At 35.6% G+C, this 12973-nt stretch overlaps 1 protein-coding gene across 2 annotated transcripts; it reads right to left on the bottom strand.

Moving 5' to 3' along the window:
• Positions 1-124: 124 nt before the first annotated feature.
• LOC133674348 (auxin response factor 19-like) lies at positions 125-8575 on the bottom strand. Of its 2 annotated transcripts, XM_062095402.1 has the most exons (14): positions 7862-8575; positions 7322-7437; positions 6396-6494; positions 6243-6299; positions 5901-6056; positions 5733-5817; positions 5522-5612; positions 5175-5339; positions 4940-5062; positions 4572-4647; positions 4336-4474; positions 1931-3789; positions 1577-1767; positions 125-777 (listed from the first exon to the last, which is right to left on the bottom strand). In XM_062095402.1, exons 1-14 carry the CDS (start codon positions 7908-7910, stop codon positions 642-644), a joined length of 3342 nt encoding a protein of 1113 aa, XP_061951386.1. In that variant the 5' UTR covers positions 7911-8575; the 3' UTR covers positions 125-641. The 2 variants fall into 2 exon arrangements, with proteins under 2 accessions (XP_061951386.1, XP_061951385.1); XM_062095401.1 differs by lacking the exon at positions 7862-8575 and having other exon boundaries at positions 7322-7742.
• Positions 8576-12973: the final 4398 nt, after the last annotated feature.

Below are 12973 nucleotides of genomic sequence, written 5' to 3'. Positions count from 1 at the left end.
GCATAGGCCATTAAAAATGGCAGATTACACGTTTCATATTATTACTTGCATTATGGTCAGTGTAATTTCATAAGATCGAATGTAATTTGAGAGAGGGAGAGTGAGAGACTTTTACCATAGCACCTTGGAACCTTCAAATTTAGAGGCTATTCTATTGCAAAACTGAAGAACTTTACACATTTAAACTCGGAACTCATCAACCAAATTTATGATTTTGCTTGCTACAACACATTTGAGGGGGAGAATTCTTTACCATTGTAAACATAGTTAACTAAAGGCATCAAGACAGCATCAAGTAGATAGGCTTAAAGGGCATGCACCAAACTGGATTCTTCACCGAGCTGAACCAATCAACTTTTGGACCAAGGGATTGATGGTTCGGGTGCAGAAACCTCTAGTTTCGTGCTTCTGACCTGTGTTTTCTAATGTACAACTAGGCTAAGAGGAAAAATTGAGCTCTAACTGGCCTAGAACAGGTTTGCAATCTCACTTGATCATTGCAGGTGCTTGGAAAAATCCAGCAGGCAGGCGATGGAAAAGCCCAGATGCGATGGAGTCATAGAAAAGCTATTAACAGAATCCTACAAGTAATACAAGGTCCCCACGTGGAAGAAGAATTGTTGGCATCTTCGTGGGCTAATTTATGCATTGACATTATCAGAACTACTGCCGGCTTGATTAGGAAGGACAGAGTTGCCAAAATCTCCATCCAAGCTCATCTGTTGGACTTCTTGAGGAGACAGGATCTTGATGCAGCGGACACAGTTCACAAACTCTCTGAACACCCAAACAAAAGAATGTAAGGAGGAGAGACTATAAATAGTGTTTGCAGCTTGAAGACATTCCAGAATACAAGAGAGACATTCAAAATTTAAGAGCAAGTCAATATAAATTAGTCCCGATGTAGAGATCATAAGACTTTCACATATCGCTTAATCTATGACTCAGGATCCCCTTCGATACAGAATGGAGAAGAACAATTGCCATCTTTGACAAAGGAAACAGGTGACTTCACCAGAAATTTACTTAACTACATTGAAATTGTTCTTGTTTGGTGCAGTAAAGTCTTCCAAGGAAAAAAAAAAAAGTAATAATACCTATACGTGGCTGCATGGAAAGTTAGTCCTAAAGTAATTCCATCGAGTATCAGATTATATTTTCATTCCAAGAGATTAAATGAAACCCTCCAAGATGAAAATCATTTCAGCAAACAAGACAGACAAAGCCACAAGGCAGAAAAGAGGCTGAATGAATTGAAAATGGGAATACTTGAAACCCTAAGTTTGTCTGGTTCAGTGATTGGAAAAGGGAAACTAGACGGGTATCAGGTGAGGAAAAGCTTCAAGAAACACATTTAAGGCCCTTCTGTCAGAAAGCAAGAAAATAATATTTTGAAGTGATGACATAGGAGGTTCTGCGTGTAGTACAATCTACCCAGCACATTCTCTATGGTAAGTACTATGAGAACATTTTCATACTTGGCTAGCTATATTTCCACCAAGAGCATAAAGCATACTAAGAAAATACAATGAAATATCATAGAAATTAGAAGAGTTATGAGGGCTAGAGGGCTTACTCCCAAGGATCATCCCCCACTAGCAGGACATCATTCTCGTGATCAGTGTAAACAAGTTTCCAGCCTATCCTTTGTTGATCTTCCAACTGTCCCTCTATACCAAACCTACGAGCCAGATCCTGCTTAAGCTCGTCATAACCTGAATACCGCGTTATGTCAATTGACCTTCCAACAGCTCCACGCTTGTACACCTTTACAGTAAAGGTCATCCAACTTATAAATAGTAGGCAGAAGAAATAACAGGATGACAGATATGAATGTATAAGACAAAGATACAGCAAGTATAGCAAGTGTGGGCATGCACATTAATGTGTGCATATAAGAAATAGCATTATATGGATGAAAACAACAAACCTTTGTATATGTTCGCATTCGCTGAAACTGTTGCTGTGGAGGAGCCCAAGAACCTCTATTCAATAAGCTACTGTCATTGATTGTTGAGTCAATTGAATTGAATGGCATATCTGGAACTCCAAATGACTTGGAAACAATTGCCGATGAAAGCTCCTGTTGAGGATCTTTGGAATTTTCACAATTTGTAAGCATGCCTCCTGAAGAGAGATTATTTGAGAAGTCCTTCCCCAGCCCCATCATGCCCTTTGTTAATAAATGGTCAGAATTTATTGGCATCACAAGTTGGCTATCAATGTTTGTCCCATACAAAATATTATTCCTCGGATCTCCCTGGAGCTCACCATCATGGCTTGCGTCTCTCAACAACACTGATTGGGGATTATATGACAGTGAATTGTTATTCTGCTGCAAATGGACATCATTTTGTGATAGGCAAACAGAAGTTGTAGAAGATGATGTGTCCAAATAATCTATCTGGGCAGCTACCCCATTTAGGTATGTTTGTGAGGAAAATAAACCTGGGTTTTGATTCTTGGAGATGTTCAATGATGGCTTAACCTCAGATTTCTGCAGCAGATCTTTAACTAAATTACCATTAGAGGACACGGTTTCCAATGCACTAGGGCTAAAGAGTGTCACGGCAGACTGAGCCATGTCCTCTCCCATTGCTGTGCTTCGGTGGGCCCAGCCGTTGATCATTGGTTGAACTATGTTTGGAAAATTGTTTGTGGAAGGTGAAGTAGAACAGGAAGGAACATCATCAGTGATACCAGACTGTCCTGGTCCAGCTGCTGCAGTCAATATACTGCTACCAGCTGTGGAGAGCTGATTGGCCATTGAGCTCAGCGGAAGTCCCATGTGACCAGCCATTTCTGACAACAGCATGATGCCAGAATGCTGTTGTTGAGGTTTCAGCTGTTGAGGCAGATGTGAGAATCGAGCATTGGTTTGGTTGTTACTCTTAGTCATCTGCTGTGGAATAGTATTTGGCTGAGGGAGAGAAGTGGGTGTTGTTTGAGGGATTTCCACCATTTGGCTGGGTGTCATGGACCTAGAAAAACTCTGGGATGCATCCAGCAGCTGCCTTTGTGAATCTTGAAGCTGACCAAGTTGACCAGCCTGATGCATAGCAGATTGCTGAGCTGAAACTGATTGCTGTTGTTGCTGAAGCTTCTGCATCAATTGAGACTGAATCTGATTGTCAGACATTTGCATATGTTGGTTTACTTGATCAGACAACTGAGATTGCATTAGGCTTTGCTGCTGGTTCTGACCCATAATATGTTGCTGTTGATTCTGCTGCTGCTGGTGCAAGGTTTGCGGAAGGTTTCTAAGAAGCTGATGGCTTTGAATAGATGGCTGTTGCTGAAGAATGTTATTGGTCTGGGCAAGAGTTTGAGGCTGCAGAAGTTGGGCTTGAACTTGACTTGAGGGTAGAGTTTGAGCCATCATATTTTGCCTCGATTGTTGAGTGATGTCACCCATCTGTTGCTGTGACTGTATGATGGAACCCAGTGGGTTGAGCAAGGACTGTAGCTTTGGAAGCTGATCAAGCTGTTGTGCTTGCTGAGGCAGCCTTTGGGCATTGAACTGTAAGTTGTTTGGCTGAGGCATTTGAGGTGATGACAAGCCTAACTGGCGGGAAAGATCACCTCCAGGAAGATTCTGCAGAACAGACCCTGACAACGATTGCATATAATTGGGCTGCATTGAGTTTGCCAGTGAAGGGTTTTGCTGCATGTTCATTCGCTGGGCTAGGCTTAGGCCAGGGAGAACCTGGGGATCTTTCATGTAGATATCATCACCAAGCCAAGGCATAGTCCTCTTGAATAGGCTATCTAAATCAGTGGAATCATCATCTGCAAAAGTAAAGGTGACAGGCAAGTCAGGTTTACTCTTAACAGAAACACTGAAAATTTGAAAGCCCAAAATCATGGTCAAGCTTGAAAGTGCTTTGGCATTATTCAATTTCATGAAGAGAGTGAGAAGCACCTTCAAGATTTTAATCACCATATTAGCACATTTGGTCCCAACAGATCACATGCAGAAACCTTGATAGTCAAACTTCGATGCAGAAAAGATAAAACAGTAGAACATATCCTATCAAAGCCTCTCCCACATCATTACTCTCTTGACAATTTGATAGTATCAACCAGATGATGCCATTTACAATCACACAAGACATAGGAAGGATGGATTTATGGAAAGAAATAGCAAACAGCACATGTAATTCAATCAAAATGCCTAGCAATAGGGTAACCTAACCAAAATTCCTGGGTGACATGGTCAGCGAAGAACTCATATGAAAAACACAAAGCAGAAATGACTAGAAGAGCACACGCCAGTTAACATTAAGGCTAAAAATTTCCTATACTGTAAGAAGCTGATCGCAACTTATATTGTACCTGGCATTCCCGGTTGCCTTGGATGCTTAGATCTAAAAAATGGAGGAGGACATATGAAAAATGGAGCAGTCACTGGTTCGATCTCCCAGATTGAGACTCGATTGCGTCTTTCACCAGCAGTTGACTCATCCCAACCAACCTATGAAAGAACATGGAGTGTTTAAATTGTAATGTACTTCAGAAGTAAATTTGGCATGATTAGAATAAATCAATAAAAAAGATGCTACAATCTTTACCTGCAAATTACGCCATTGTGAGTTTTTCCATCTTACAGGATCAAGATCACTGATACCAGTAATGGTGCCCATATGCCTGTAGTACAGATTCATTTTCTTTAACTTTCTAATTGAAGGAGAAAATTGAGATTACCATTTTCTAAGAACAACCGGCAAAGAATCTAGGAATCAAGCACCAGATCAATATGAACAGGTGCCGATCAGCTCAACTAAAACTCTTTCCAGATTGAAATTAATCATAAGACACATCCTAAATTCACTACAACATGCCCTGGGACCTCAAAATAATTCCATTTCAACTTCAGAATTCTTGAAATCAATAATGTTAACAAATGACATTTAAGAACTGCAAAGAGATAAGATTGCACCTTCTTGTTCCTGACTCTTCAGTTTCAAACATCATGCGGAAGCGCATGCCAAGTGATATTTGGTTGCTGTACACTGCCTTGTAATACTTGGCTAAAGGGATAACAAATTCTGATGGACTTGCCCTGCATAAAAATGCATCTGGTGTCAATTAATCCAATACACTCACAGCCTATTTTATATTATTACGGTAAATGTTAAACATAAGCATGATACGATGAAAAATAAAATAATTACCTTGGATTATAGTACACGGTAAAGGGGCTATTGTTTGCTGCTGCATGGGCTGCAGCAGCTAGGATCCCAATATGCATGCTATCACTTGACAATACCGATGATGATAAGTTGGTAGGTTGCCTGTTAGCCCTTCTGATGCCCAATAGAAGCTGCTGCTTTTCATCTCTAACCATAAATAGTAAGTATCATTAGGTTGATTAAGAGGGCATGTTTACTGTAAGAAAGTGACCTGAACTTGAAATGCATTCATACAAGATTTAAGATGCCTCTGAATATGAAAAATCAAATTTCAGTAAATTAAGTCATTTTACACATAATTCAAGGAATCTGAATTCATTAATCTTTACCTCATAAATAAAACTGAGTCACCGGCAAAAAGCCTCTTCCCACTGACAAATAAGCTCCACCCAGTTGTAAGCAAGTGACGCTTTGGTTGTCCTGGGTTTAGAGAAACCAGGAACTTACATAAGATAACAACAAATTTGACAACAAACGAATAAGCAATTGTAGGTATAGTTCAACTAATTATACTTCATGGGTGCTGCAAAATTAACATACCACGATAGATATGCCGGAAAGTCCAAACATTATCATGCAAATCCCTAGCTACAAGTTCTTGAGCAGGTGGTTGCATGGAGAAATCCTATACAAGGGAAGGGGAAAAGATTAAATATTGCTATAAAGATTAACATGGACACTATGTAGAGCTAAAGGAGAACAGCTTACAAGAGGCGGGAATGTCTTTTCAGCTGCACGGCGAGGCACGGAGAAACCTCCATGAGTGCTTGTATCACTTGCTGTCAATGTTTTACAGAAAAACTCTGTCTGTGGTTTATTTGACTTCAGTGCAAGATCTGACCTCAATAATGCATCCTTGTCAAACTGCAAAAGGTTGCTGATAGATTCAGTTGGAGTTAGCAGCTAAAAACATGCTAAGGCCATTTTAAGATTTTTTGGACATTGCATTGGGATCAGTTATAGCCAGTTCATTTGTAGGTGCTTTCCTTAATTAGTCCACACAACTAAAGCAAGTATACTTTTTTGAGTTATTATGAATCAAATCCTTACAGAAGAAACAGGTTGAAGTGTCATCTGAACATAAACTTCATCTGTTTCAGGGTCCGCCTACAAAATCAGACACAAGAACTAAAATAATTGAGTCACCAAATAAAGAATTTTATGATGTTCGAGATGAAGGCCAGAGAAGGTCAGCTTTTATACGTGTAAGGTGACATTGTGAAGGAGACACAGCAGCTTCGAGGGAAGATTTGGGTAGTTTGGAATTTGCGCATTCACATCCTTCTTCAAAGATGCTGCAACCTGAAATCAGTAATTTTACTCTCAAGTACCAACATGGACTGACTTCTAAAGGAGGAAAACCAAAACGACATATAAAATTCCATCCACAACATCCATTAAAAACCAATTTATAACAAAGTATTTTTTCACGTTACACCTACTGGTTCTTTCACCTTGTTCAGTGGAAATGGAGTACTTATAGAAGCAGCAAAAAAAATGTCATGGTTAAAAATTACATCACGAGTAAATTGGCATTCAAACACACAGTGACCTGTGAGACTCTTGATAATTAACTTTAATAGTAAAAGAAATGTTGGTTAACATAAACTACAGAAGTCAAAAACTAAAAAAAATTCATAAAAGTTTTCTTTTTATTATTTGATCAACTAATATTACAGTTGCTAGGAAAAAACTTCCATGGACCACAAGTTGACTTGATAAAAACAAGCCAAATGATCTGATACAATGACATTTTAGTACTTAAAAGAGCACATGACAACCAGGTAATACATACCAAGAGAATGTTTCTATTATAACCCTAGCTAAAATAAGTTAAGTCCCACATAATCTGAATCAAGGCAAAAAGGGTAACTTCAACTTGCCACCTGAAATAGTACCCTCAAAAGTAAATCCGAAACCTTGATCTACTTTTCCTTTCCTTATAATCTACCTATTTATTGCACCCAACTAACCGGTTTAGGTAAAATTCATAAAGCTTAGCCCACTCTAGATCAAAACCCTGACACATCATTTACCGCAAACAATCAGCCAATAAATCCAATAAAAGAAGGAGGTAGGTTAAAAGTATTCACATTATTGACACAAAACAGCAACAGAAAATGACTAACCTGTTCACTATGCCCTTGAGGGAAGTAGACCACATGAGTTCCGGCCGCCGGCAAGTTCACTAGTGGTCCTGCACATGCTTGCCATAACTCAGGGTTTATGCTCTTCTTCTCTACCCCTGCATCATCCCCACGTGTCACACACTCATTAGTTAACAAATTCCCCTTCAAAATCCTCATATATTTTCCTCTTCCTTGTACCTTTGTTTGTTTCCTGGGAAAAAAAATCAAACCCGGAAAAGGAAAAGGAAAAGGAAACAAACTTGCAAGACTATTGTTTTCAAGCACTGAAGAAACAACTACATAAACAAATGGATAGATAAATACACAGAAAAACAGATTCCAAAAATATAGAGACAAACACAGCTCTTACAAACCAATGTAATAGAGACAAAACTAGCACAGAACAACCTTATTAGTTAGTTATTTACACATAAATCTCTAGCACTTTTTTCAATGCTTTACACACATCTCCCTTAAATCTTTAATAACAACAAATAAACAAACACAAACTAGTAACATAAATTAAGAGATGGACCAGACCTTCACCGTTGGTGACTGCGGTGGCGGCACCGTTGGCCGGTGACTTCATGGTTTCCTTATATAAATTCAACAAAGCAAGAGTCTTTTTGATCCAAAACGAGTTCCTCACTTTCTCATGAGTTTAAACTTTTACAAGCTCAAAACGTGAGCTTCAAAAGAAACCCAGTAAGAAAATTATAAAGTCGAGCAGATTTTTTAGCTTAGATCAGCTCAGCAAACAAGAAAAAAATCAAACTTTTGAAGAAATGGAATAAAGGGTGGATTTTGAACTGGAAAAAAAATATGGGGTAGTTTGTTTGAAAGTGAGTGAGCTTTCCCGGCGATAAATTCCGGCGATGTCGCCGGAGAAACGGTGAAGAGACAAAAAAGCAGTAAAAAGGAAGAAATGGGTTTTTATGGGATTGAGAGTTTTTGCTAAGTTTTTCACAGACCAAATGTTGAAGCTTTGCCCCCTTTCTCCCCCTACATTACCCAGACAAAATTCCTCTCTTTTCCTCTCCTTTCCCTTCAATGCTCTTGCCTTGCTTTCTTCAACCTCTCTTTCTCTCTCTTGTTTTTTTATTTATTATTTTCTCTTTCCTTCTCTCTCTCTCTATAGTATTTTATATGGATTACCAAAACCTCTCTCTCTCTCTATCAATTTCTGTTTCTTTATAGCTCTCTCTCACTCTTTCTGTCCTTGAAAGGGGCACTGACTTCTCACAACTAAGCAGTCAACCTCCCTACAGTAGCCTAGTTCACATGTAGGTTAGAAGTAGAGTTTAATGTCACAGATGATATAATATTTCTCAACTTAACCATTGTTAATCTCCCTTGCTGTTCTTCTCTTTTGTAGAGCATAGGTTTAACCTCCAAACAAAGAATAATGTTAATGTTAGTTAAGATACTTTTGTTTGTGTGATGTTGTCTTATTTTTACCCTAATCACGTAATTTTTCATAGACATTTGCTTTGATCATCACCGTCACTCTCCACTAAGAGCACATTCTTTGCACATGGTCAATATCCATTCTTTTCAAGTTTCACGTTGCTTTTTCCATTGCTCTTCCCTTTTCCTCTTAGTTTCTTGATTAGATTATGATATCGATACTATATTATTTTCGAGAAAAAGTTGCATTCTACAATCTGTCAGCTATTGTCATATAAAGAGGTTTTTTTTTTCAAATTTATTACCAATTTTATCTATAAGAAATACCGAAACAAAGTCAGAATCTTCGAAGTATAACTATATTTCACATCAAAATTAGAGGTTTTATGGGGGGTTTTTTATAGTTAAAAGGGAAGCATAGCCCTTGATAGAAAATCCTGAATATATACATCATCAATACCATAAAATTAAATGCTAATAATGATTGGTCTTAGGAAGCATAATCATAATCATCAACACGACTATATACATTAATTACTCCTTAAACGGCCATTAAATTCCTGAAGAGGAAATTTGAAGTGGGCATTCCATTATTGTATGAGCTGTGAAGGAGGAGGCCAGCCTCGCCTCGCATTATTGCTGAATGGGCATCTCTCTTTTAACTTTTAAGTGGAGATCAAGAAAACATTAATTGCTTAATTACAAATCTTCCCTGAAAACTACCTGCTGATGTGGCAGACAATGTCGGCGTCTGGGACCCACCCTGCATATGCGATGTTGACACCACTGCTTAGCTTAGCATTCTTTTATTTTTGAGCTTTGCAACCTTGCTATGCAATCCTTGTCAAATGTCAAAATATGCCCAAATCTTTATTATTTTACTAAAAAAGTTATTCATCTATATTTGCTGATGCCCCAATCAAGTTTAATGAATGATTTTATATTATTTTATAATAAATCTTATAATAATAGATCTTATAAGGTGAGAACTCTTTAATTTCGAGACTTGGTATAATTTTGCTACTACTATATATTTTATTTATTAATTAAAATAAAAATAAAAATTATAAGATTTAAACTTATAATCGGATGGTTATTAAAATCTTGATATTATATTAAAATACTTTTCAATCTAAATATTTAAATTATTATATGAAATTTAATAAATAATTTTAAATTAAACCTCACCATAAACATCATTTGAGACACTAAAAACCACACCAAGTCTTCAAGGAAATCACATCTCACAGAAATACACTCCAAGATTTCTGCATAAGATAGGATGGAGAACAAGAAGGTGTCGGGTGCGGTTTTCCACAATTCGAGGATTAAAGTGCAAAGCAGTAAAAACCCAAGGGAGTTATTTACACTTGTTTACTTATTTTTATTCATTCATTTCTTTATTAATATTAAAAATTAACAATTTTATGGCTCCCATGTGCCGTGTTTCCTGGAGCAGTAGCTTGGTAGGTCCTCGGCTTCGATCATCAAACACTATGTGCTTAAATTAAAAGCCGACCCCAGAAGTGACTTGATCAACGGTCAGTGTTTCGTCTCTCTGGATCTCGTGTTTTTGAACCGATGATTACTCGGCGGCTCGGCTAAGTCAGGTTGTCAACCCCATTGGTCTCTAGATGGTATATATATAGTGTGGCAAGTTCTGCATGAAGCTAGGACCAGAGTCGTTCATTAAAGGACATGATGTCTTGTGATAGTCAATCATGACCGTTGAATTTGATGAATAATTAATCCAACATAGGACCGTCCCTCTTGAAGGATCCTGAATTGTTCCGGGCGTAGTCTGATAACTTCGATTTGAGGATCGATTTTCCTATTTTTTTTAAGGAAAAAAATCAAAATTATATCATTTAAATTAAATTAAAAAATCAATGAATTAAAAGCCGTGTTTTGAATGACTTAAAGGGTCAACACGTGTTTTTTTAATGGATTAGTCAAGTTTTTAAAATTTATTTTTTAAATGAAAATTAATTTGATCTTGATATATGAAACTCTCATTACATCAAAATATATGTGACAGTCCCGTGAATTTATAATTTAATAATCAATTAACGATTCATTTCGATTGCAAGAAAGTATCTAAAAGAACAATGACGTGAGGACGTTCTAGGGTCATTTCTTAATAGTTGGATTTGTTATAAGTTTTATTAGGAGAATTCAGAAGCTAAATTATTGGATTTTTTTAATCCAGAATTTTGAAGGCTGTATCATGATATTCAGATTCTTCGATCTAGACTATGGGGTTTCTTTATGAAATAATTCCTCTCGTTTTTCGATTGGGAAAAATCAATCCTTTAAAAATATTTTATTTTACGGAACTATAAAATTAAAAAGCATGTGAAAAATATAATATTTCATAAATTAAAAACAATATTATTTATAAGCTAAATTATAAGGCAATAAAAATCCTATGACCAACGTGCAATAGCAACTAACCGGATAATCGGTCCACGCTATGTAACGAATCAGGTAAAAAATAATATATATATATAAAAAATACATAGTCATTGCTAATTTTTTTCAATATAAAAAAATAAATCGTATAGGAATTAATCTAATATGACTCAGTCAACCTATCTAATCTACAACCATCCCGAATAATTGATAAAAACATAGCTTAATCATTCCATTGATACGGTCATTGAGCTCGTCTGAATCCTAACAAGACCTTGGGGAAGAATGTGAAAATAAATAATTATTATGATATTCTCTTTTATAGATACCAAGATGATAGTATATTTGGTTGATTTGGGTGAACTTAGATTAATATATCAATTTTCATTATAGATCATAAGACCATAGTAATCTCATTTAAAGAAATTCAAAATAAACTATGAATCTCAATTTTCAGTAAGTCTAATATTAAATAATAAAATTTTTTAAAAATCAATTAGAAAAATAATAAAAATAATGACTAAATCAATCCAATTTAACATGTTAAACTTGTGATTCGAATTATGAAACCAATATAACCTAGTAGAAAATAAAATTAAATAAATCATATGGCTTAATTCATAATTAACCCAACATTAGAAGATAAAATAAAAAAGATCAATTAAAAACACACAAAAAATAACTAAAGTCAACCAGGGTTAACTCATAAAACCTGTGACTCGAATTACGAGACAAAAATAACCTCGTAGAAAGTAAACTAAAATAAATCACGAAACCTAATTCTCAATTAACGTAACGTTGAATGATAAAACTATATATATAAAAAAGTAAATTAGAAAAAGAAAAACTCTAAAATCAACCAAGTTATTTCATTAAACCTATGGTCTTGATACTGGGACTAAACAACATCGTAAAAAGTGATCTGAAAAAAGTTTATGAAGGTTAATCATTGATAAATATAATGTTGAAGGATATGATTAAAATAGAAAAATCTATTAAAAATTAACACAGAAAAACAATTCGAATCACAGGACAAGTATAACCTCATAAAAAGAAAATTAAAATAAATTATAAAGTCTAATTTCCAATCAAGTCATTATTAAATGATGAATATGAAAAAGAAAAGGTTAAATAGAAAAATAAAAAATAACTCAAGTCAACCGAGCTCACTCGTCAAACTCATGATTCAATAATAAGATCGGGATAGCTTTATTAAAAGTAAATTTAAAAAAATATAAAACTTAATTTATAATAAAACTAGTATTGGATGATGAATTTAAAAAAATAATAAAAAATAAAGTATTATTCTAAGATTTATGTTCTTTGAAGAGAGTTATAATGAAATTCCAGTCTTGTTTTTTATATATATTAATGTTTTGCGTGACAATCAATTAAATTTTTTATTTCATGATAATAGATATATATCTTCAAGCTTATGATACAATCAAAACTAGACTTTTTTTCCTCAAACAATTTCAAGTACACGTCTCTCTTAATGCATCAAAAAAAAAATCAATAAATTTCTTTAATAATCGTACCAATCCCTCAAGATTTACGTATTCTACTCATCTGAATGCATAAATCTTAGATTTCAAGATATTAAAAATTATTGAATTCCATATCTCGGGAAGCTAAAAGAAATTCATAAAATAATCAATGGACTATCATCTTCCTCGAGAAGAAGAAAAAAGGTCGCAGAGATGATGAAATCGTATCACAAAAAAGAAAGGATGAAATCATGAAAAGGAAGGGAGTGGTGCTGCTGCTAGTGCTGCACCTCTGCCTCTAATTAATCAATTAATTATTAATTTAGTGATTAAAAAGGCTAGTAGG

The sequence above is a fragment of the Populus nigra genome, chromosome 15 (genome assembly GCF_951802175.1).
Source record: "Populus nigra chromosome 15, ddPopNigr1.1, whole genome shotgun sequence".
Lineage (NCBI taxonomy): Eukaryota > Viridiplantae > Streptophyta > Magnoliopsida > Malpighiales > Salicaceae > Populus > Populus nigra.
Note: the sequence above shows the minus strand (reverse complement) of the source record. Positions and strands in the feature narration are given on the sequence as shown.